Below are 26,189 nucleotides of genomic sequence, written 5' to 3'. Positions count from 1 at the left end.
CTCACCCAGCCTTCCGTGGGCTGACGGTACATGCTTATAATAAGGGAATTTCTCTAACCCGTTTACTTAGAACTGCTGAAGGCTGCCAATAGTAGCGTGATTGATTAGCCTAACTTTCTATGTGTATCTTCCAGTTGGGGGGGGGGGCATCTTAAGTCATATTCTATACACGTTAAACCTAGTTATAACATCTGCAGTTTCTACTGGTGCATTTTATGATAAATGAAAATATCCCTGACAACAGTCCTAAATTTCTGGGGAATCTGGCAAATTCACTGTCTCTGTGTGTGTGTGTGTGTTTAATGGATTTGGTTGCTAATTTGAGCAATATATTTCTGGGGGGAAAGTGCCTGCCTTATAAGGAGCCTTTGGAGAGCTTGCCAGATTCAGTCGAAGTAGAATCTTGTCAGTACAGTGAAGGATGTTTGTGTGAGTATAAGTTCCAGGCCTTTCATCAGTCACAGTCTCTAACGTTGATCTGCCAGTTTAGTTGAATAACATGGTGTTTTGCAACAGGAGAACTGAGATTGCTCCAAAGTAAAATAAGTTTGTTTACCTTTCCAGTGCTTGCTTGGTACAGATCAGGGCATATATAGGCATCAAATTGTCAGGACAAGTTGTATCAAGGAATAACGTTCACCTTCTCTGCTGTAGTCAAAACAAAGCTGTTAAGTTCACTTTGAATATCAAATATTGTTAAGTTATATTGGTTAGGTATCTTGGTATGTGCATAGCTCAAACTGGAGAGCCAGTTTGGTGTAGTGGTTAAGAGCGCGGACTCAAATCTGGGAGAACCAGGTTTGATTCCCCACTTCTCCACATGCAGCTGCTGCTGTGACCTTGGGTAAGTCATAAGTTCTTTCAGAGCTATTCTCTTAAGGGCAGCTCTTGAAAGATTTCTCTCAACCCCACCTACCTTATAGGGTGTCTGTTGTGGGGAGGGGGAGGGAAGGGATTGTAAACCGCTCTGAGACTCCTTTGGGTAGTGAAAGGTGGGGTATAAATCCAATCTCCTATTCCTCCTCCTCCTAATCGTAATAGATTACTTCATAATAAATCGTAATAATCATAATAGATTACTGTTATCTAATGTAGATAATTTTACAAAAAAATCATGCTATACATTTGAGTCAAGCCGTGTATTCAGAAGCATTTTACTCATTATATTAAAAAGCCTTTCACTCATTGCAGAAGAAAATTATTACATAGGGGGTTTTGTTCAATGTTTTCAAAGATCTCCCAGTTCTTCAATCTGAAGTCGTGGAGGGGAGAGGTGATATGTTTTCCAGGCTTTCACATCTTTAGGAAAGCATCCCATAATGGTCAGTGAATTCCCACAGTATATTGTTCATAATCAGTAATGTAGTTAAAAATGTTGGACTAGGGAGACCTGGGTTCAAATCCCTGAGCTATGACAAAGCTCCTTCTCTCACTAACCCTACCACACAAGGTTGTTAAGATACAGTGAGGAGGGGAGAGCCCACGTATGCTGCTCAGAACTTCCTGGCGGAAGGGTGTGGTCTTAGACTGTGGTTTAATTTTGGATGGAAATTCCATTGTGGACAGTTTATTTTGAATATAATACTAAGCTTTTCTGTAGCATTCAGAGTACTTCATATGTTATCCTGTAAGAACTATAACAACCTTGTAAGGTTGGTCAGTAGATGCAGGGCCGCATTATGACTTTTGTGGGGCCTAGGCACTTTTGCCTTTGTAGGCCCCTCCCACTATAATAAAATCAATATTAAACATTATTTGTATATAACTTTAAATACCTCAACTTTTTATGTTTTGGACAAAATGTAATAGATTTCCAGGGGCCCTAAAAATATTTTTTTTATGTGAGAAGATAAAACATTTTATTTTATCTTAAAAGTTCATTTTTTCTCCTGATTTTAAAAGAAATGAAAACATTTTCATGGGCTCCTAAAAGTATTGCGGGCCCTAGGCACTGTGCCTACTGTGCCTAATGGAAAAGTCGGCCCTGTGTAGACAGGTAACTGAAACTGAGAGAGAGTGCTTGCCTCAGGCCCCGGATTACCGTGGCTAGGTCAGAACGAGACAGGTAGAGAGCCAGTTGCCCAACCTGGCACAGTTGGAGAAATGCCAGCCTGGCAACCTTTGTGACCTGGGCCCCCATTGATAAGGAGGCATCCAGAGTCATGCCCAGACTCCTGATGGTCAATGCCGGTGTTAGGGGCACTCCATCAAGAGTCAGGGGTTGGCAACCTCACCACGGCCTCCAATCCCTTGACCAAGTTCATGGGAACGGTGTTCAATCGGCCACCCATCCACAGAAATAGCTGGGTGTCATCAGTGTACTAATGACATCCCAGCCTGAAGCTCCATGCCAGCTGGATGAGGGGACACATGTAGATGTTAAATTACATCAGGGAGAGAAGTGCCCCCTGAGGAACCCCACATACTAGTGGGTACCTTGGGGACACTGTCTCTCCCAGCGCCACCCTCAGAGTTATGACTCAGAGTTGACCAGCTTCTGAGGTGTGAATCAAAAACTGCGTTCTAATGTAGTTAGACCACATATGCAAGGTGGGGCATTTATACTCAGTACAGTGGCACAAACATCAGTTTTGCTAAAAGATTCCCTACAGCATGGAATAAAAAGCTTTCCTTTAGTTAAAGGGGAAAGTGCCCTGCAGCACTTGTTTCCATGACAACAGGAAAAATTGCCTGCAATATATCAGGTCATCAGCCCCAAGAACGATCTGATTGATAGTTACATACAAGTGAAGAAACAGCAGAGGAGAACAGTTATCGTATTCTCCCCCCCCGTGCCCCCCCCGGTCTTTGGATACGAACAAATTACCATTGTGCCCTTGTTTTTTTTCCATTTCCCTGTGTGTCTGTGGCAGGCCTGTGAAGAAAGGGCACTAGTCACAGAGCCTCAGTAGATCTGTAGCCATTATCTTCAGTTCAGTAATTTGAAAACTTGCCTATTTCAGGAGTGAATTGCAATATGCAGACATGCACATGCGCTCTCTCTCCCTCCCTTCAGCAATATTATTTTACTGTAAATCTTTATAATGAAAAATGTGAGAAATGGATGATGGAATGAAATGTGAGAAGAGAAGCCCTCTAGCCAGAATCTAGAGTACAGTTCTTGTTGTCTATGGCAGAGATGCCAGGTCTCCCCTGGTGGTGGTGGGGGGGCTATGGTGAAGCTGTGTCTAGAACCTTGATGAGTTCTTGACACAGGGTTATCTTCCCTGAAGGATGTTGAGCAATATAACACAAGCTTCAGAACAGACCATTGTAATCTAAGAGAGAGGGAGGATCCAGGTGGGCAGCTGTGTTGATCTGAAGCAATAGAACAAAGGCTGAGTCCAGTGGCACCTTTAAAACCAACAAAGTTTTATTCAGGGTATGAGCGTTCGTGTGAAAGCACACTTCCTCAAATACATTGAAATGGAAGTTAACAGTCCATACATATAGGCAGATGGTGAACAGCAAATTAGCATACAACATAATGAAGATGTTTTAACAGATACAAAGTCCAAACAGGAAGTGGTGGCAGCTACAAGCATGGACGGCTTCAAAAGGGAATTAGATAAGCATATGGAGCAGAGGTCCATCAGTGGCTATTAGCCACAAGGTATAGATAGGGACTCTGGGGCAAGTGATGCTCTGTCATCTTGGTGCTTGGGGGGGGTCAACAGTGGGAGGGCTTCTAATGTCCTGGCCCCACTGGTGGACCTCCTGATGGCACTGGTATTTCTGGCCACTGTGGGATACAGAGTGTTGGACTGGATGGGCCTTTGGCCTGATCCAACATTGGCATCTCTTATGTTCTTATGTTCTTATGTTCAAACACGAATAATAAGCTAAGTTTTTTTTTAGTAAACAAATTTTTATTATTTTCCATAAGAGTTTTACAGTTAACCATTTCCAATTTTCCATTATTCACCTATATGCATTTCCTCCCCTCCCTCCTATGGCTTCCCGCAATGCTTCCCCCTTACCCTCCACATTATTATATATCATCAATTATATCATTTTTCTTATCATTACAGTTTTAAGATAACATCATTTAGCCTAATATTGATCTAAACATATTAAATTTTGTTTCACATCCCAGTTCTTTTCCAGATAAATTTTAAAGTCATTCCATTCTTCAAAAAATACGTTGTCTTCTTTGCCGTTCAACTTTTTTGTGATTTTGTCCATTTCAGCCATGAACAGAACTTTTTGTTTCCAATCTTCAATCTCTGGTACTTTCTCTGTTTTCCAAAATTGTGCATACAACATTCTCGCTGTTGTTATTAAGTACCAAAGTAAAGTCTTTTTAGTCGTGTTCACTTCTTCTATTTTAAGACCCAAAAGCAGAATTTCGGGTGCTTTTTTAAAAGAGCATTTCAATATTTTTTGCATTTCATTGTGGACTTTTGTCCAAAAGTCTGCAGCTTTTTCACAAGTCCACCACATATGGTAAAATGAGCCCTCATGACTCTTACATTTCCAACATTTGTTTGACATATTCTGATTCATATTTGCAATTTTCTTCGGAGTCATGTACCACCTGTACATCATTTTAAAGCAGTTCTCTCTGACATTGGTACAAGTCGATATCTTAATAGAGTTTTTCCACAAATATTCCCAAGTTTCAATAGTCACTTCCCTATTCATATTTATTGCCCACTTTAACATTTGCTCTTTAACAATTTCATCTTCAGTATACCATTTCAACAACAGTTTATACATTTTAGAGATTTTTTTTCCCCTCTCCACTTTCCCAAATATTTTCCATTTCATTTTTTTCTTCTCTAAAACCATAATTTTTTTTATCCGATCTGAAGAGATCATAAATCTGCATATATTTCAACCATTCATGTTCATACTGAATTTCATTCTGCTTTTTCATTACCCATTCTGTTCCCTCTTTTTTAATTAAGTCTCTGTATGGCAACCAATCCTTGTCTCGCTGTCTTGAGTACGATGTTAATACTTCTACTGGTACAATCCACAATGGTCTTACATCCCTAAAATATTTTTTATATCTTGTCCATACCACAAACAATGCTTTTCTTACCAAGTGAAGTTTAAAAAAGCTATCCATTTTTATCTTATCATACCATAAATATGCATGCCAACCAAACCTACAGTCATGCCCCTCCAACCCCAATAGCTTATCATTCTCAAGCTTCACCCATTGTTCCATCCAGGTTAGACAGACCGCTTCATAATATAGTCTAAGATTTGGTAGCTGCAGTCCTCCTCTTTCTTTCGCGTCACAAAGTATTTTCATTTTGATCCTCGGTTTTTTGCCTGCCCAGACAAACTTTGATAACTCTTGTTGCCATTTCATCAGCAAATCTGTTTTGTTTAATATTGGTATTGTTTGGAACAGGAACATCAGACGTGGTAGGACATTCATTTTAATAACTGAGATTCTTCCCATCAAAGATAGATTCATGGTATCCCATTTCTTAAAGTCTTGAGTTAACTTAGCCCATAATTTCTCATAGTTATTTTTATATAAGTCTATGTTTCTTGCCGTTAACTCAGTTCCTAAGTATTTCGTTTTCTTAACTACTTCACATTGTACCAGGTCTTGTAGCTCCACTTGATTCTGTTTGGTCATATTCTTACAAATAAGTTTTGTTTTATTCTTATTCACATAAAATCCGGCCAGTTCTCCAAAGTCTTGTATCTTTTGCAATAGTAATGGTAATTCTTCTTTTGGGTTTTCCACAATAAACATTACATCGTCTGCAAATGCTCGATATTTATATTTGAAACCTTTATGCGTCAACGAATAATAAGCTAAGTTGATATGGTCAACATTTGTTTGGATGTGTAAATGTATCCTCCTTAATTGTGGAATGCTAAGAGTAAATAACTGAGATCCTGTCATTACGCTCCATTCATCTCCTCTCAATAGAGAGGGTGTTAAAATGGGTCTGGATTAAACTTTACCCAAACTGTAGGCTCAATGAGCTGTGCTGGGCAAATTGGATTTCCTTAGACCACTCCCTATGTCTGAATGGGAGTAATATTGACTTTTCTCACAGAAAGATAGCGAATAGATGAAAAGTGAAAAATGTAAATTGTGGCATTCCCTTCCCCAGGACATGTGATAAATGCTATTCCTACACACCTTACCAGACTTAAGATTTCTTTTGTGTAAGGCCTTCAGACCAGAATGGAAAAAGTGTGTGTCTTTTATACTCCAGTGCAGAGGTCAACAGCCTTTTATACTTAAAGAGCCAAGCTACTTTAAAATTCAAGAGATCAACAAAGAACCAATATAAAAAGGCCATATGCACAACTGAAAACATACAAACTAACATTACTGATAATTGACATGTTGGTTAATAATCCATAAAGTTTCTGCAGCCCAAACACTGGATTTTGTGATTAGGAAGTGGCGCACACAAGGTCTAATAATATATACAGGAGCACCCTGAGCAATGTTTTTGGTACTGTCATAAGTGGTCGCTCTTGGATTACTGGCAACTCTGTCATTTCCTTTTTATGGAAACCATCTCTTGTTCATCTCTATCATTTCCTATTTATGGAAACCATCTCTAATTAGCCCTTTAGTCCCATAAAAATCTTTTCTTGGCCACTCCCTGTTATTCTAGTATCCCACCTGCACATTCAAAAGTTTTACTGAAAGATTTCATTTTCTAGAAAAGAGGCATATTTGGTTCCATACTGAGCCACAGTGGGCTCTACAGCCCTAGGTACCTGTTTATTATTTTAGTTGTTTTATAATAACTTTTATGTGAAATTATTTTAAATATTGCCAGCTGCCTTGATATTTTAAATAAATAAAAAAACACATAATGTATATGAGTGTGTTATATCCAAAGTCTTGTTGAGAGATGGTATTAGGTAACATCTGGGTGTGACATGGCAAAATGGCTTATGAGCAGCCCCATAGCCAGAATTTTTGGGTTGGGGGGCAAATTGGGGAAGGCAGCTCTATCAGCACAGCAGCTCACTCACTCCAATGGCAGCCTGGGCCACAGAGGGACTTGAGTTCGTCCCCCCATGGCTCAGGCTCCCATTGGAGGGAAGGGAGAGGGACAACTGCCACACAGCCTGACGACCTGGTAAGGCCACGTGACAACCACGGTCAAGCAGGAAGGGAGGGAGAGGGGTGGCCTCGCTGAGTCTTCCTGTTTCTGCAGCCAGCTTCTCAAAGTTTGAGAAGCCAGCTGTGGAAGCAGAAAGACCTGGTGAGGCCACCCCTCTCTCTCTCTCTGAGCATATTCATGGGGGGGGGGTTTACCCTTGTCAACCCCCCCCCCCCCCCCCCCCCCCCTGCTTATGACCCTCCATTTCTTCCTCAGACTGGAAGCTTGGTAGTCACCCATATTACCTGGCTTTGTGGAAAATTCTTGTCATAGTAGTGCTTCAGATACGGGAGGCATTACATCTCCCCCACAATATCAGCATATCTGTAGCTTCTTTCCACTAAATGTATTTTTCTAGTCCTATTAATTTTGACTACTTCTTCAGGAGCTTTTAATAAAACTTTGGGGTATAAAAACCTTAGCTGATGTGCATTCTTTGTGTTGGTAACACTGACATTTTGTTCCTCAGACTAGTTCAGAGTCCCTGTTGGATCCCCAGCAAGCACAAGCTTTTGACCAGCTCTGTCGTCTATATCGAGGGACATCGAGGGTAACATAATTTTAAGTCTTGTGTTTAACAGAGTAAAGCTGGGAGCAAGCTTTGTTTGTATTCATCATGTCAACAGTGTTTAAAATACCACAAGTATGACAGCTGTCACTGTATTTACATAGGGAAGAAGAGACTTCTCTTCAGAGGCTGTCCTTTCACACATCTGTGGAAGTACCCATGTCCATTATAATTCTTGAAAATTTGTTTTCATGTTGCCAAGATAATGATCCTTAGATGTGTATTATTCAGTAAAAGGAGGTGGGCAGAGTCAACGTGCCACCTAAGAGCCTTTCACCCACATTTTTCTTCAGCATTTGGTCACTGAGAATTTGTCCTAATGGCAGTGCTTTCCTTACACTACAGGGAAAGTGCTATTGTTGGCAGAATGGATCTGTCCCATAATTTGGAAATTTTGTAACCCACATTTTTCTTTAGCATTTGGTCACTGAGAATTTGTCCTGCTAATGGCAGTGCTTTCCTTACACTACAGGGAAAGTGCTATTGTTGGCAGAATGGATCTGTCCCATAATTTGGAAATTTTGTAACCCTTGTGAAATAATCAGGTTGCTTCCAGGTATTAGGTTGCAGCCAGTGGTGGCTATAGCCTTGACTTAGCTACTTGTGCTATTCATCATATTCCCTTTAAGCAAATAGATTGTTGAGTGCCCCTTACAACAGTTTAACGCTTGAAGTGATTATATCATCTTGCTCATCTATAGGTTCCAACGTGAACTACATTAGCGATGAAGTACCAAATAGTGTCTTTTATTTTGTAGTTGGCTCTTCTGACTGAACTCTCTCGAGATCGTGGTGGCGAAAAACACGGACTCCTCCAGGTCTCCCAGGGTGATCCTGCTCTGAACAGTGTCTTCCAGAATGAGACTTTCCAGCTTCACCTCACTCCTCCTCCCGTTCTGGATGAGTAATCTGTTTGCTAGCATTCCAGAGCAGCAGTAAAGCAATGTGAGAGGTACCTGATAGCACTTCAGTACCACATCCCTACTGATGGAACTAACTCAGATCACTCTGTATGATACAGATTGGAGGCTGCAAGAATGCTGAGTCTTTGTAAGGATCATCTGTTTTTCCCCTTGTGACTTGCTTGACAAAGCAGAAGGAATAGCAAGAAATGTCTTTGGATCTTTGTTTTTTCCCAGTGGTTTGAACTGTAAGCTATAAACTGCTTTGTCGACCCTATGCTGTTCATTACAGGAGCCAAACACAACAGTACTTGAAGCAGCTGCACTAAGCCTCAGGGATGGAGTGTCTACAGCTAGAGATTATTCAAACAATTGGAGCTTATTCCCGTAGAGAACAGAACAAAGGGGAAAAGAATGAATGCTCCTCTTCCAAATATGAAAATTTACAAACTTCCCCCAATACCTTGTTTAAATTTAGAAGAAGCTGTGGAACTCCATAGTCCGAACTTCACAGTGGCAGCTGATTGAAGGCAGAACCCAGCCTCCAGGGGCACCCTGTTTGCAACAACTTTTGCAAAATTAATGTCTGTCATGTTCCTCCTCTGAGTTCAACCACTCTGACAAACACTGGCCTCTTCTGATGGGCTAAATGCAGATGCTTCTTCAGGAAAGCATTGCTCATTAGCATCATTAACCAGAAATTCTGTAAACAAAGCATATTGCAATATACCATTCAGCCAGCTTGAGGGAGGCAAATACTTGGTGCCAGCTTGTGTGTGTTCTGAGGTCTGCACTACTGGTGTGCCAGCATTTGCACAGATCCCTCACTGTTTCTAGCAGAGCAAAAGAAAACGGCACATTCATCATTATGATGGCTGCTGCTGAGGCATTGAGCTGCATGGGAAGGACATCCTTGTTCATTGTCTCCTACCCTAACCCGTCCTGTTTATAATTAACTCTGTACTAAATAAAAGGGGGGGGAAATCAAAGGGATATCAGTGGATTTTTTTTTGCCCTGTGCTGAACATCAACAAGAGCTTGCTGGAAGAATGTGTTTTAGTATGATTGAAGGTGAATACCTCCTGTTTCTAAACAATAAAAGCACAAGCCTCTCAAAAGCATCCTAATGTCCTTAACATCTCCAAAAAACCCCAGCTGGCAATTGTCCACTGCCTGTTGAGGAGGCTTCCTGGTTTTATGAAATCTGCCAGTAAAGAGAACAAGTAGAGCTCAAGGGCTGTATCAAGGCCAACAGTTTTTCACATGATCTGCTACAGCAACTTGCACGAAGAGCTGATGACAGTGTGCGTCATATTCCCTGATCTCTTATCATTTAGCACTCCTTTTCATTGTGAGTGGTCTGGCCACTGAGACTCTTCCCAACCCTGGCACACTCTGACCCATTCACCGGTTCCTTGTAGTAGCAGCTGAACCTGGCAACTTCTTGTCCTGGAACACAACTTTACATACCTCAGCCTCCAGCTCCCTTTCTGCTACCGTAAGTGCCTATGATTTATTGTTTGTTTTTCATTAATTCAGCATTAACATGACAGGAGTGTGGCAGGGAAACTTTCAAAAACTTGGTTCTGTGTTCCCTGTATTAAACAAAGTAATGTGAAAGACCAAAATCTCTCCTATATAATAAAGCTGTTTTGGTGTGACTCCTGGACACGGTCCCACAGCCTTTGGCCCGCTAGGCTGCCAGCCTCGTGGACTTCCAATCCCCTGGCTGCATTGCTTCGCTGCGTTGGCTTGGCCCCGCCCACAGAGCCGGCAGCCAGCGTCTTGCTCTCAGTCTGGAGGGAGCCGGCAAAGGGGATGGACGCTCCGCTGCTGGAGCAGCAACCCCTCCACAGGGGAGAAGGAGGCACACCTAGTGAGTGGCAGCAAGTAGGGGAAGCACTCACCTTCGCGGCCCCTCGCAACCCCTCCCTTGGCCACAAGGCCGGCGCTTTGTCAGGGCGATAGCTCAACGGGATGTACCACAGAGAAGGCTGCCCAGTGCCTTTCAAAGGCTCCCCCGCTTTCCTTCAGCTGCAGCGGCAGCACCAGGGAGGGTCTGGCTTAGAGGAAACGAGCTGCAGCCATAGGCGTAATCTTCGTGGGGGCGGCGGGCCTTCAGCCCCCGCCGAAATTTTCAGGAAGCTGCTCAGCCTCCCCCGGGAGCCACCCTTGCTCCTAGCAAAGCAATGCCTCTGGCCCAGCCCCAGCCCCCCCCGGGAAATTGGAAAGTCTACACCCTTGGCTGCAGCTCCTGGAAAGCCAGACTCTCTCCTGAGGAAGACACCTCTTGGCTCCTGTGTGGGACTAACTGTGACTAACTGTCCCCTCAGTGCCTGTTGGTAGGCAACCAACGTTTGTCAGTAAAAAACCAAAGCACTTTCAGCATAACCCCCTCCCCCACCCACTGCCAGCTTCGCCACTTTCCTCTCAGAATAAACTTAAAACGGCTCTCTCCTTTTTGGCTCCACCATGGCTGGCTGGCTAATGAGGTGGGCCAGCGACTATCAAACCATTCTCTTCAACTCCCTGCTGTGTGGCTGACTTTCCTAATGGGTTGCCAGTCTCCAGGTGGGACCTGGAGATCTCCTGCTGTTACAATTGATCTCCAGATGACAGAGATCAGTTCCCCTGGAGAAAATGGCTGCTTTGGAGGGTAGACCCTATGACATTATCCCCTGCTGAGTCCTTCCACACACACCCAATGCTGCCTTCCATAGGATCCACCCCCCAAATCTCCAGGTATTTCCCTAATCAGAGCTGGCAACTGTACTTTCTCTTTTTGTGCCTGTTGCCAGGCAACCAGGTTCTGTCAGTAAAAGGCCCTTTCTACACCTATTTTGGCCTTTAGGAGAAAACTCATTGGGGCCAGTCCTGATAGGGTTGCCAACTCCAGGTGGGAAATTCCTGGAGATTTGAGGGCTAGAGCCTGGAGAGGGTGAGGTTTAAGGAGGGGTGGGACCTTAGATAGGTACAATGCCATAGACATCACCCTCCAAACCAGCCATTCCCTCATGGGGAACCATTGTTGCCAATCTCCAGGTGGGGGCTGGAGAGCACTCAGAATTACGACTGCTCTCTCTAGGGGGGGGGAGATGGAAAGCTGAAGCCAGGGGGCAGTAGGTTGACGGTTGGCTGGGAGGGAGATAGGGTTGCCAACTCCAGGTTGGGAAATTCCTGGAGATTTGAGGGGTGGATCCTGGAGAGGGTGAGGTTTGAGGAGGGGTGGGACCTCAGACAGGTACAATGCCATAGACTCCACCACACCAGCCATTCCCTCATGGGGAACAATTGCTGCCAATCTCCAGGGGAGGGATGGAGATCACACAGAATTACAACTGCTCTTCAGATGGCAGAGATCAGTTCCCCTGGAGAAAATGGTGGACTCTGTGTCATTATAGCCTGCTGACGTCACCACAGCAAATTGACGCTGAGTGACCAAGGCTGGGGCACTCTCCCAGAGCCTCTTTCTAGAGCTCGTTGTATTTATTTCCACAACGTGCCTTATTCCTAGTAAATAAATAAATCCCCAGCTCGTGACTTTAGAATTCTTGGCACCCACTCCTAAGCAAATGGTTTACTGTTCAATTTTCAGTGAACATCTGAATAGTTTAACTTCTTTCCATAAGGATGTGTATTTCAGAACTTTACAGTGCAATCTTGGGCAGAGTTATACCCTTCTAAGTTCATTGAAGTCAATGGGCTTAGAAGGGTATAACTCTGTTTAGGATTGCACTGTTAATCTCCTTAAATGATTTATTTGCTCCAACCCCCTGACCTTCTGTGTTCTTAGAATTACATGAACAAGGCGATTATTCCCACAGAACCACTCTCATGTAAAAAATCTGTGGAAGCACCTATGGCTGTAAGTTAATCATCCACTTTCTAGTCTACAGGTATGTTTTTGGATTGGCCAGACAGAGAAAAAAGTACACACAGACAACTTTATTTAAAATATCTTTGACCTCTTCCCATGTATTAAGACTGGGTTTCAGACTGGGGCTTAGGTGCCATTTAGATCTTCCAACTTAAAATGTTGTTGCTAACAGCAACAAGAACAAAAGTCCCTTTAATCATACTATAAATATATAATTCTTCCTGTACCAAAATGCAAAATATATGTATGAATAGAACCCTTCTGCAGTCTTGATCTCCCTTAGATTTGCCTGAGATTTTCTTGCATTTAGTATGGATGGAGCAGGGTCACTAGCATCCAAGTTACCATTAATTTTTCCCCCAATAAGGAAATACCTTTTAATAATGTGGTAATTCAGAATTGAATCAAAAACTGCTCCACACTAACATGAATGTGACCTACAACAGAGAATTTTATTCACACTTTCAGTCAGCTAAGCATTCACACCCAAGCTGCTGCACTACAAGTAGCTGCCGAGGTCTGAATATGTAGCTCCTGTTTGGGGATTGTGCAGCATAGCTGTCAACAAATGGTGCCCTGGCCGCTGCCGCCACCCAAAGAAGCACAAGTCAGTCCTTCAGTTGCTGACCTAGAGGTCAAAGGAATATAAAGGATGTGGCTTCTACTTGCTGGCAAGCTGCTTTAGGGACTGGTGGTTGAGATGCTTGTCCTCCTTCCTTTGCTTGCGTCTTCAAGTGCCCTTCAAGAAAGCTAGCTGCTGACCAAGAATGTAGTGGTTTTATGTGTCCTTTATGAAGAGTTTAGTCATGCCGGCCACATGACCACGGAAACGTCTTTGGACAGCGCTGGCTCTTCGGCTTTGAAATGGAGATGAGCACCGCAACCCTAGAGTCGGACTCGACTGGCTTGCGAGCAAGGGAACCTTTACCTTTACCTTTATGAAGAGTGTGTGTGTCAGAGTGAGTAAACACAAGATATTAAGGAGTGTGTGTGTGTGTGTGTGTGAGAGAGAGAGAGAGAGAGAGAGAGAGAGAGAGAGAGAGAGAGAGAGAGATTATATATAATGAAGTAGTTGTCTCTTATCCAACCTTGGAAAATGGAATCCAGGAAGGAGGGATGAAGGGACTGGACAGAGGACAGGATTAGGTATGAGGAAGGATAGTTGGACGGTGGAGGCAGCCTTGGCTGTAGGAGAGGCTAGAGGGCAAGAGCTAGCAGGGAGCAAATTTGGGTGTAAGATAAGGAGGGTCATGGGAATAAATAGATGGATATAAAATGCTCTTTCAGAGTCCTTTGTAATTTAGTGGTGAAGAGAGTTCCTTGAGAGAAGTGGTGAAAGCTTAGGCTTCAGATTTATTTATTTGTTGATTTATAACTTGCCCTCCCCTGTGCAACAGGGCTCAGGGCAGGGGACAATATTTCCAATATACAAATTTAAAAACAGTTAAAACAACCTAAACTTTTCAGCAAAAAAAATTACAGATAGCACATAAATATACTGCTTAATGTCCTTTCCCAATGAGGGGAGGAGGAAGGAGGAACCAGGCTAGATGGAACCCGTTGCTATCCTCAACCATAAGCTTGGTGAAACATTTCTGTCTTATAGGCCATGTGGGGTTGCATAAAGTCCCACAGGGCCCTGATGCCATTGGGCAGGGAGTTCCACCAAGTAGGCGCTGGAACCGAGAAGACCCTGGGTCTGGTTGAGGACAGTTGGATACTTTTGGGGCCAGGGATCACCAGTAAATTCTTCTCTCCTGAGCGAAGTGCTCTTTGGGGGATATACTAGGAGAGGCAATCCAGTAGATATGCTGATTATCTTTCTTAGTAGCCAAACTAGATAATCAAGGCTAGATCATGTCACCCTTCTCATGACTTCCATCAGGACTAGTTTTTAGGATATCTTTCCCGTTGTCTGCCCCTGAGCCTTAGTATAGAGCTGGATGGTTGTGTTAGAATGTATTTTATTTATTTATTTATTTATTTATTTTCATTACATTTATACCCCGCCTTTCCCGCAAGCGGGCTCAGGGCGGCTTACACAAGCACAAAGTGCATGTAAGTTACAATATATAAAATGCATAAAAACAATTTAAGAATTCACTTCCATCCGGATGCAAGAGAGAGAGGAAAGAAAAAACTCCACATTTTGCATAGCAGAGGGGAAGACTCGGGCCCCGCTTAGATGTCACATGGTCTTCTGGCGGTAACACTCTCTGGAGAACGGTGATGGTAATGGCAGTGGCAATGGCAGCTCCTACTCATACACCTGGCGGAAGAGCTCCGTCTTAATGGCCCTGCGGAACTGCAAAATATCCTGCAGGGCCCTGATCTCCTCCAGGAGCTCGTTCCACCAGATAGGAGCCGCCACTGAAAAGGACCTGGCCCTTGTTGCAACAAACTTGGCCTCCTTAGGGCCCGGGGTCACCAGCCGGTGTTGTGACCCCAACCAAAGTGCTCTTTGGGGAATATGTGGGGAAGTGCGGTCCCACAGGTATGTCGGATCCAGGCCATGTAGGGCTTTAAAGGTAAGCACCAGCACTTTGAAGCGAATCCGGTATGCTATAGGGAGCCAGTGCAGTGCTTTCAGCATAGGTCGGGTGTGCTCCCACCTAGGGGCGCCAACCAACAACCTAGCTGCAGCATTCTGCACCAGCTGCAGCTTCCGGATTTGCAACAGAGGCAGCCCCATGTAGAGAGCGTTACAGTAGTCTAGCCTCGAGGTGACTGTTGCATGGATCACTGTAGCTAGGTCGTTGCGGTCGAGGAAAGGAACCAACTGCCTGATCTGGCAGTGGCTGCCACCTGGGCCTCCATCGTTAAGGTGGGGTCCAGGAGCACTCCCAAGCTCCTAACCTCCGAAGCTGGCACCAAAGGTGCCCCATCGAAGGTCGGGAGCGGAAACCCCAGCCTCGGTTCGGTCCAACTCAAGCACAGGACCTCCGTCTTTGCCGGGTTTAATTTCAGCCTGCTCAGTCTGAGCCACCCAGCCACAGCTTGTAGTGCCTGGTTCAGATCTTCTGGGTTGGAGTCCGACTGGCCGCCCAACATCAAATAGAGCTGGGTGTCATATGCATATTGATGAAATCCCAGCCCATACCACCAGGCAATCTGGGCGAGGGGGCGGATATATATGTTAAACAGCATCGGGGAAAGTACCACCCCCTGGGGCACCCCACATTCAAGCGGGTGCCTCTGGGATTGCCGTTCCCCTAGCACAACCCTCTGTCCCCGACCTTGGAGAAACGAGGCAAGCCATTGAAGGGCGAGCCCCTGAATCCCCGCGTCGGCAAGGCGGTGGGACAGCAGCTGATGGTCGACCGTATCAAATGCGGCCGACAGATCTAACAGCAACAACGCCGCCTCGATTCAGATACCTACGGAGGTCATCAGTAAGGGCAACCAGCAGTCTCCGTCCCATGCCCCGGGGGAAAACCTGACTGGAATGGGTCAAGGATGGAAGCGTCATCCAGGAAGCCCTGTAGCTGCGTCACCACCGCCCTCTCAATCAATTTGCCCAAATAGGGCAAATTGGACACCGGCCAATAGTTGGCCAATTCAGCTGGGTCCAAAGTTGGTTTTTTCAGGAGAGGGCGTACCATCGCTTCCTTGAGTGCCTCAGGGAACCAGCCCTCCAGGAGGGACTTGTTAATAATCTCCCTCAAGGCACCTCAAAACCCCTCGTGGCCCGCTTTAATGAGCCAGGAGGGGCACGGATCAAGGCCGCACGTGGTTGGATGCATAGATACAACAAGCAACCTGTTGACTTCCTCCAGGCTGAGCTGGTCGAAACATTCTAAATCCGGAGTCAAAGATGCGCAAGGAGCCTCAAGTTTGCTAACTGTATTAACTGTAGCGGGGAGGTCGCGGCGGAGCGACAAGACTTTATCCGCAAAACAGCTCACAAAAGCCTCACAGCCAATATCCAATTCCCTACTGTTTTGTCTGCCCTGTGGCAGAGCCGTCAAAGCCCGAATTGTTCTAAATAATTGGGCTGGGCGAGAGCTAGCGGACGCAACCCTGGCTGCGTAGAAATCCCTCTTCGCAGCCTTGACTGCCATCTCATAGGATCTCATAAACGTCCTATAGGATGTTCTTGTAGCTTCGTCACGGGCTCGGCGCCACCATCTCTCTAGCCGTCTTAGCTCTTGCTTCATCAGCCGCCAACCCCTGGGTGTACCAGGGGGCCAGCCTAGAGCGAGGGCGCCAGGGAGCGATCACGTCGATGGCCGTGGAAAGTCGACTATGCCAGTCACCCACAAGCTCATCTAACGAACCACCAGGGGGCATCGGATCCCGCAGGGCCAGTTGAAGCCGCACTGGGTCCATTTGGCTCTGCGAGCGAGCTAAAATCCGTTCGCCGCCTATACAGGGTTGGGGCGGGACATTCACACAGGCCTTCAGGGCATAGTGGTCCGACCATGGCACTGCTTTCGCAGTGATCCGGTCCACTGTAATCCCTGTCGTGAAGATTAAATCGAGCATGTACCCTGCCTGATGCGTAGGGGCCGATACACATTGGGAGAGTCCCAGCGATACCATGGATGTCACTAGGTCCGTAGCCCGGCTAGAGGTCGCATCATCAGCATGGACGTTGAAGTCACCCAAGACTAAAAGCCTTGGGTGCTCCAGCGCCCAGCCTGATACAGCCTCCAGCAGGGACAGCAAGCTACTGGCCGGTGCGTTAATGTAGTGCAAGTAAACTGTACCCTATCATTTTATGTACTGACTGATAATTGTCAAAAATTCTTTACGTATACAAGTTCCACAATGATTCTGTATTTCTGCTTGGAGAACTCAAACTCTGTCTGTAATTGCATTTGTACCTTCAGCCCCTGCTTAGAGTCATTCAGAATTCTTGATTTTGACTACTTTCTGGCTAGAGTATATTGGAAATGCTTTATTAGTTTTGATTGAATGGGAGAGTAATCTGGGCTCTACATTCATTAAATAATGCATGTTTCTCATGTTCCTCCTATACTATCTTTTTTCCAACTTCTTCTAGCAGTCTTCTTTTACTTTCTTAAATATTATTTGTGAGATACAGTGACAAGTGTATTCCTAATAAAACCTGCCAAGGAACTCATAGAAGGGAGAGGGAGAGAGCACACCTTTCAGCTTAACACTGGTAAGGGAACTATGATTGTATAGGACAGGCTCCTTTGAACATGTCTTTATTATATGGAAAAGCCAAATGTTAACGTTCATCTTTGTTTAATGTGTACCGTTCTTTTTTCCTTTTCCTTTTAAAAAGCAGGATAATAAGCAAAAAACTCATCTGAGTGTCTTGTTCCATTAGGGAGAGGAAGAGGAAAGGAGACAGTTCTATGGATAAGAATAACTTTACAAAGCTGACCAAGATCTTTTGATAATTGCCATGCTGGAGCAAGGTCACTTCATATTTAGGGTAAGGGAATGCTGTATGCTAATGCACAGTTGAGAGCTCAGGAAATCTGATTAGGAAGAGTTCAAAGAGTTTTTAGATTAAAAAAAAAACCCAACAGCCCTCTAAGGGCGGTAGCACAATGCTCTTTCAGTAGTTTGTATGTGTCTGCATTAGGAACCTAGTACTTCCTTTCCCTGCAGTTTGAAGCAAACTGAAGAATTTGTTGAAATACCACATATCAGTCAGCATTTTGTAGCTACCAGCTTTTAAATGTGCATAAAGAAGAGGTTGAACTCCATCCCAGAACTCCATATGTGTGTTGTTAATCAAGATTCTTTTTAGGAATTGGGTAATACATTCTCTACCACAATCCAGAGTTTCTTCTCATCAGAATCTGAGCTGCTGATACTTGTTAATTCGTCCAGTTATATGACAGATTGTAGGTAATGGCACTTAAGTAAATGACACTGACAATGTGTATTTCTCCCCATAAAGAGGGGACATAGATCAATGCTAGAGAACGTGCTTGTGCATTCAGAATATCCAAGGATCCATCCTATAGCCATCACAGGTAGCAGTACTGGGAAAGCCATCTGTTCTGTTTGAGGCCTTGGTGCACAGCTCCTTGGTGGCCTAGACCATTTTCAACTGGTTCATAAGCAGATTGGATCTTGAGCTATAGGGGGGGGGCTGTAAGAGGGGCATCATCACCACTTCCTTAGTATATGTTTAATTTTTTAAAGAAACAGTGTGAGATGCAACAGGGGAACAGCAATTTCTCTAACAGCTGAGCAGAACACAGATTTCTGGTTAGATGAAGCTTCTTACACAAGGGTGAAAGCAACTGCACCCACCACAATTCCACCTTCTGCATACCCATTAAAGAAGAAGAAGAAGAAGAAGAGATTGGATTTATACCCTGCCCTTCACTACCCAAAGGTGTCTCAGAGCAGCTTACAAACTCCTTTCCCTCCCCACAACAGACACCCTGTGAGGTAGGTGGGGCTGAGAGAGCTCTTGACAGAAACTGCTCTTATCAGAACTACGGCTTATCCAAGGTCATCCAGCCAGGTGCAAGTGGAGGAGTGGGGAATCAAACCCGCTTCTCCCAGATTAGAGTCCGCACACTTAACCACTACACCAAAAGGCACAGGATACCCCTTGCTGCTCTTTTTATTTCCAACTGATCATCATAGATCGTTTGACTTGATACCTTCATATGCAGATTTAACAAGAAAAACCCAAGATAAGTTCAACCACTGCTTTTAAATATTGTATGGACAATAGTTGACTGTTACTTTCAAATTCAAGATTGGCAATGGTTAAACTACTGCAAAATTGGAAATTAGAATTAGAGTGCATTCATAAATACAAATACAATTTAAGTCAGAGTCAGTGTTTGTTTATGCCTAAAGCAGTAATATTCAGTGGCTCAGGAGCCACATGTGGCTTTTCTGAGTACTGTTCCCCAAAGGTGGCACCAGCCTTATGCTTCAGAAAAGTAGCCAAAGCCCCTTGCCTGTTGAGGGCTTCTAGGTGGCTGGTAGTTCCCACTAAGAAATACCTGCTGCTAGAGATACAGTTAAGCCGCAAGCCTCCCTGAGCTGCAGGCATCATGCTGGGGTGGAAGCAAATGTGACTCTGCTGGTTGATCGTAATTGCAGATGTGGCTGTCTGTGACCCACAGAGTGAGTACCACTGGCCTAAAGGGCCATTTAGTCCTTATTCAAACAACTGGTAGTTTATAGGAAGCAATGATTTCTCTTGACACAGATCAATTAAGCATTAAGAATCTAGTCAAAAACAAGTCAAGACCATTAGGATGCTGAAGCAACAGCTGGCCAGTACGGCTATGGTACAATTTTATTCTCAAAGTGGTGGCCTAGCCCCTTCATATGCTGTGTGCTTTCTAACAACCACTTCTTCCAGTCTGTTCCTCCCAACGCCTTTTTCCCTTTCAAAACTCCAGCTTTGCAGAGGAAACTTCAGTACGTACAGGAGAGCATACAGAAAGGGAAATATTCTCACCTAGTCTGTGAGCAGAGGACAAGTTTTGTTAAAAGAAAAAAAATCTGCATGCTTGATGTTATAAGAAAGGTTAAGACATTCCAGAGCTTCCTGTGTAAGGACTGCAATCAGCTAGCATTGAAACGAGTTGCTACCTTTAAGCCATTTAAAGTAATTTTGACTTCCTTTTTAAAGATGGCACAAGGCATTGCATAGTAAAGCTGCAAGAGTTTTTCCCCTCCTGGTACCAGCACAGTAGTGTGGAAAATAAATCTGTTTACTCTGTGCTTGTGCAAAAGCAGTCTTCACATTTATTATTTTGTGACAAATGTACATGAAACAGTAGGGTACCTTAGTGGGTACTTTGAGACTCCATGTCTTACACAGTTGTGTGCTAAGTCATCTAACCAAATCTTGCCATAGCTTACCCAGAGAGCTGCAGAGAGGCCATGTTCTGCCCCTGTGCTTAAGATTTAAACAGAGCAAATTTAAGATATTAATGTGGTATGCAGCTATTACTAATTGTTAACAGTATATTTAATAAAGCGTGTCCCATAGAAGTCTGTACTGAATTTTTCCCAGCCCTGTTTCTCAATGTAGAATATATTAGGCTAATCCTAGCTGTGGTTCAATTGTAGCTGCTACCCAGTTTAGCACAGTCAATTTCTTGATTTTTCAGCATAATAGAAGAAACTAAGGTGTGCTCTCAGAAATTGCTCTGGTTTCCATCCCAAGTGTAATTTGAAATTATTTCTAAAGTCCCTTCTGCGGTTGCCAAAGCTAGAACACCTGACTCCCTTCACATGCAAGAGGAGAACCCATTGCAAACTAAGACAGTCAGATCATAAAATGCATTTCAAATCCCCAGGTACAAGAGTGTAACACAATCTTATTGTATGCATTTTCCTCCCATTGTAAAACCATAAGAATGCTTAGTAGTACAACATCTGAGAAAGAACTTTAATGTAAAAAACAGTACCAGTTTTAATGAAATTGTCATGAACTAGAGTTTTTCTTGAAACATCGGCCCATGATGCACAGGTGTTTTCCCTCACTTTTGCCATGCATCTCCATCGGGTTTTCTTTTTCATTCTGCATTGATTTCCCCCCTTCAGTGCTCAGTTTACTTTCCGGTCACTGTTTTCCTGGGTTTTCTGAGAGTGGTTTTGTGCCGATGTCACTTCCAAGCCAAAGGTAATTCAAAAGCACACCGATTCACTTGGATTCCGCCCCCACCCCTTTGCTGCCCCTTGAAGGTCACTTCCCCACCGACATCAAGGTCATTCTGCCCACTTTGTACCTTCCACCATTCATTGGTGTACAAGCTTCATCGATTACTTTTTCCCTCATTGTTTTTAATGTTTTTTACAAGCGGCATTAGTCTAGTGATATGAGACTATCGCTAGTCTCTGATTGCTGGGTGGGAAAGAAATGACAAGGAAAAAACGTGCTTCTCTGGCAGCTCTCCGAGAAGCCTCTTTGCAAGAGAGACCAGCATTGTGTGGCACCAATCAAGCCCAGCAGCAAGCACCACAGCCACTGCCAATGCCCAGCTGGTGACAGTGGGAGAAATGGAAAGAAAGCTTTAACCCAGCCAGCCAAGTATCCCAAAATACCCAGCAAGCCTTCTGAGTGCTTTGGCCATGAGCTCACTCCTTTTGTTCTTGCAGCAAACTGGATTTACGGAATTTGGATCCAGCAAGTGGGGAAATGCCTCCAAGCTCCTTTCTGGAAATCAACTGGGATGTCACGCTGGGGGGTTTCTCTCTCCTGCCCCCCATTAACCTTCTTCTCCCTTCTCTTTCTCCAGTCTCCTGCCCATGAGTGCATGTAGATCTGGCATTACTGTGCACTCACATATGGTGGATTTAAATTAATGTTTTATTGCTAGTCTTGTACCGCTTATTAAAAAAATTAAACCCACATGGAAAATAATTTTAAAAAAACAATTCACAAGGGCGCTTGTGTGGCAAAGAAAGAGGGGGATGGTGGAGGGTGGTGACTCTCATTTTTCACAGTGGCTGATAACACAACAGAGAATCCAGTAGAGCTTGGCAATAAGAAAAGGGAGCTTTGCAGCTGCTCTAGTCAGTTTCAAAAAAAAAATGTTTGGTCAGTTTCAGGATTTTTTTTTTGTACCTTTGCCTGCCTTCCTGTGCCCTTTCATTGAAGGAACTGACCCATGAGGATTTAAGTGGAAGATGCTCACTTGACACTACTGCACAGCTGCAATAGGGCAATTGCGTGATTTTAAAAAAAAAAAAATTGGACACCACCCCCCACATGTCACAAGTGACGTTCCCACCCTGATTAAGAAAAACTGCAGCTTTTGGTTGTAGCTGCAGAATAGATACACTGGAGAAAAAAGAACGGTGCATATAGCGGGCACAGAATCTGAAGTCTCTCTCTCTCTCTGTGTAACAGGCCATTAGCACAATGGCCTCCATCTCCACAAGTGCTGAGAAATTATTATACTTGTTGTGAGGCCAGAAACAAGTTTCTTAGCTATTTGCTAGAAAATCCATTTTAATATAATTCTTCAGAATGATAAATATTTCGTTTTTCTTCTCAGGGCATTTTAAAAAATATTTTAAGTAGAGTATTAGTTTATATAGTAATTCATAACACATTGTAATCTAAATGCTTTCTAAAAGGTGCCTATGTCAGAGTTTAAGAAAAATTAGTAATGTGTTAGGACAGTGCTGGAGAGCAGCATTCTACATCACAGCATAAGATAATCTAGTACTGAGAGCTACAACTGTACATATTTATATGTCCTCATCCTCACCAAGTCTTATGGAAAATGAACTAATCAAAAGTATTTTAAAAGGGCTGTGTTTACTATTAGAAGCCCTAATGTTACAAGAAAACATCCCAGTTTAAAAGAACATCTCATACAAAGCTGAATCATAAAACTCGCAATGAGTTTGTCATGGCATACTGTTGGGGGAAGAGCTTGTGTCATCCAATGGCACATGACTGGCAAACTACTCCAATTTTCCAAGACAGAACATGTCACTTAAAGGGCACCAAGTGTACACTGATTAGCAGGGAATCATTCCCCAAACCTGACTGTGTACAATGCAAATTGAGGCACAAATACACCAGGGGGTTCAAAAGACTTTCCTGACCACAGTATATTTTTCATCTGTTTTATGTCAGTTAATGAGATGAAATTGTTAAAGAGGGACCTGGTGCAAGAAGGAAAAGGTTAGACCAATTAGCCACTTCCTTTTCAAGTGCTCTTTGATTAAATGCTTCCACATCTAGAATGACAGTGCCAACCTTTCTTGTATCCGGCCACATTTATGAGAATGAGCCTTGGAAGTTCACGTGCTCCCCCCCCCCCCAATCTCTCAAACACAGCTTAGAAACCAAAAGCTTCCAGGTACGCAATGAACACTTTTGTCTTTATGTCCTAAACACAAACTGTCACTTGTTTCCTCCCTGCACACCAGTATTATCCTAGCTCTCTTCATATGTCACACGCTTAATTTTTCATTGTTATAGGCATTGATTTATATTACAGTCGACACCCATGCACCTGAATGTGTGATTTGACCTTCTCATTTATATCCAGGTATTGGTCCCCAATTTTATTTTTAAAGTATGTGCACTGGCTCTTTCTTACAAACAGATATACACATGTATGTGCAGGATGTATGCATGTTTGCTGTACCATGAATAGGGTTAAGATGGTGAGGATTCAGTGACATACTATGGTTTACAGCAAACCCAGAAGTCTTCAATTTCTCAGCTGTGCACAAAGCCCTGGGCTTGTTCTTGTGATGATAAACAAACATGTCTGAATGTTGCTCAATATAACCTGGTCCACTGGCAGTGTTAACAACCCTCCCTGCATAGGATTTCAGTTCAAGTGTAGCTGTAATTTTCTTGCACTGGAACTAGAGTTCTGATTAGCAAGGTGCATTGTGCTTATTAGGGAAACACCATGCTTTGCTCTACAGCTGCCCCCAAAAGGATGCTATACATAGGTAATTTAGAAAGGGGTGCACCAATGTCACAGCCTGAGACGAGAGAAGCATGGATCTTGGTCTCCTCCTTGACAAATCAAAGTGGATAAAGAAGACCTTTTGGTAAAGTCAGCTCTGCTTCCCATGTCTATAGCTTGACCAACCGATGTTGTTTTGCAAGGGTATGAAAGGTTGAATCCTTGTTCCAAAAAATAATCTGAAAGCAGTTTATTTCACAGTTGGATCTAATCTCTGCAGATTATGTGCCCCTTATTGAGATCAGGCACATTCCGCTATTAGGAAATCTGTAGAATCTGACAATTTTCAGAATATACAAGAAGGGATTCTTGGAAATTAAATGAGTAGAGTTAGGATCAAGCAACTGATTCAGAAGAGCCTAATACTGTCACTTGGTGTGGGACAGGAAATAAAGGACCTGTGAGGAGGGGAAAAGCCAGTATAAATGCTAGAAAACCAGTATTATTTTAAGTATACCTAGCTAGCTCCCAGCTCAGCATTTCACACTGTGGTTTCTATGGTTTCAATCACTTCTAGTTCGCACTGTGAGGGTGATAGGAGGGGACACTCATCTGGTTCCCAGCTACTGTCTGGACTATAATCTTCTTCTGAACTTAGCTCTGCCCCTTCCTCTGTGTCCTCATCACATGACTCCATATAGTGAGCCCCAACTGCATTGATCCCAGAATCCTCAGAGCTGGAGGGAGAAGAGCAATGATCTATTTTTGGTGTATTATTCTCTCTCAAAATTAAGGCATTGCGCGCGGGGGCCTCCTGAGGCTTCATTTTATGGGATAGAGCAGGAGGCTGCCTCTGCACATAACACATCTTCCCGTTGATGCATTTCACACGGTAATTGTCAATAAAGAGGTCTGAGATTGTGCAGAATCGCGGGGAATCTGGGGTTAATGGTGGCTGGAAGACTGGCGCAAATTTCAAAAAGTGTTCCGTGAGCGAGACAGATATCTGAATGGTGTTTGTGGTTCCCCGAGGCTGAATGGGTATTTCGGTGCTTGGAAGCAGTTCTACTGGAGTCATAGGCTGATAAACATATTTACCTGTGAAGGACATAAGAAGAAGAATTAAAAGTCATGGTCTACTGTGTGGAAAGAAACTAGTTATCCCCCCTCATCAACTAAAAGCAAACATTCCATAAGAGTCTCCCAAAACTATGAATATGTTCATTTTCTTTCATCCACTAGAGAGCCAAAACTTTTTGGAAAGCATGGAGGTTTTCCTCTTGGTTGTAAATGGATGCTGTTCTGGATGCAACTCGAAACAGAGGAAATTTAAAAGCAGTAAGTGAAAGGATTTCAAAGCTGTGAATGCCTCAGGCTCTGAGATAATTCAGCTAAGTAAGAAGAAAATAGGATTGTGCTGTCTGTAAAATGGACTCTTATGCTGTATCAAACAGAGAGCTGAAAGCACTGCTTTCATATAGCACATGAAACATTGGGGGGGGGAGCAGAACACCAGCGCAAAGAATGAAAAACCTGAGGACAATTCAAAAGAGCAGCACTTAGTTTAGGTAAAAAGCCTTCTAAACAATACAATTTATTAGCAGTTCGCAAGCAACTTGGTGACTGAAGTGTTACAAACATGAACGACTTTAAAACAACTGTCTGTTCAACTATCGCCCTAGTAAACAACCAAAGAGAATAGTTTATTGTCCTTACCCACAACTAATGGGATCTATTTCAAGAGAACACTTTGCGTCCTCTGACCTCTATGTTCTTTGCACAGTAATGAGTTGGAAATGTTCTTGGGTAAGCAAAACAATGCAGACATTCCTTCTTTAGTATCTTGTCCATCTCCCTTTCTTATTCTCTCCCACACAAACTTGCTGCCAGCATCCTTCCATCAAGGGCTCTAAATTTCTACCCAGAGGCATATGACCTTATAGGAACTACTATAATTATGTCTTACATTTAGCATTTTAGTTTCAAGCCCAGTCTTTCAGCTTGCATCAATACAAATTTACTGACAAGTATCTATTTTCAATAGTAACATATGTAATTTACCAAGCTACAGCAAAGTGTATGCTGTACAAATCAAGTCATGCAAACGCTACTCCCATGCTTTTCTTATTTTTATTTACTTCCAGGTAAATTATTTTAGTTAAGATGTAGTAGAGCATAAATAAGTAACTCCAAAATAAATGATCCACAAATGAAGCAATTCATCTAGGGTCCTAATTTACCATCTGCAGAATGAAGAGAAGAAGAAGAAGAGATTGGATTTATACCCCACCCTTCACTTGGAGTCTCAGAGCGGCTTACAAACTCCTTTCCCTTCCCCTCCCCACAACAGACACCCTGTGAGGTGGGTGGGGCTGAGAGAACTCTGACACAAACTGC

At 43.6% G+C, this 26,189-nt stretch overlaps 2 protein-coding genes across 2 annotated transcripts in view; one reads left to right on the top strand and one right to left on the bottom strand.

Annotated features, from left to right (window-relative positions):
• VPS8 (VPS8, CORVET complex subunit) overlaps positions 1 to 9,964 on the top strand; it is a 120,764-nt gene extending 110,800 nt beyond the window's left edge. Inside the window, exons 45-46 of the mRNA XM_015426819.1 lie at positions 7,570 to 7,650; positions 8,427 to 9,964. Coding sequence (XP_015282305.1) covers positions 7,570 to 7,650; positions 8,427 to 8,576 — 231 coding nt within the window. The 3' untranslated portion in view covers positions 8,577 to 9,964. The remainder of the gene's footprint in view (positions 1 to 7,569; positions 7,651 to 8,426) is intronic.
• Positions 9,965 to 20,990: 11,026 nt separating this feature from the next.
• The window catches only part of LOC107123577 (chromosome unknown open reading frame, human C3orf70), a 40,752-nt gene continuing 35,553 nt past the window's right edge, over positions 20,991 to 26,189 (bottom strand). The window contains exon 2 of the mRNA XM_015426828.1: positions 20,991 to 24,890. Coding sequence (XP_015282314.1) covers positions 24,334 to 24,890 — 557 coding nt within the window. The 3' untranslated portion in view covers positions 20,991 to 24,333. The remainder of the gene's footprint in view (positions 24,891 to 26,189) is intronic.

The sequence above is a fragment of the Gekko japonicus genome, unplaced genomic scaffold (assembly GCF_001447785.1).
Source record: "Gekko japonicus isolate JY-2015 unplaced genomic scaffold, Gekko_japonicus_V1.1 scaffold14, whole genome shotgun sequence".
Classification (NCBI taxonomy): domain Eukaryota; kingdom Metazoa; phylum Chordata; class Lepidosauria; order Squamata; family Gekkonidae; genus Gekko; species Gekko japonicus.
This window is presented reverse-complemented; position numbering and strand designations above follow the sequence as displayed.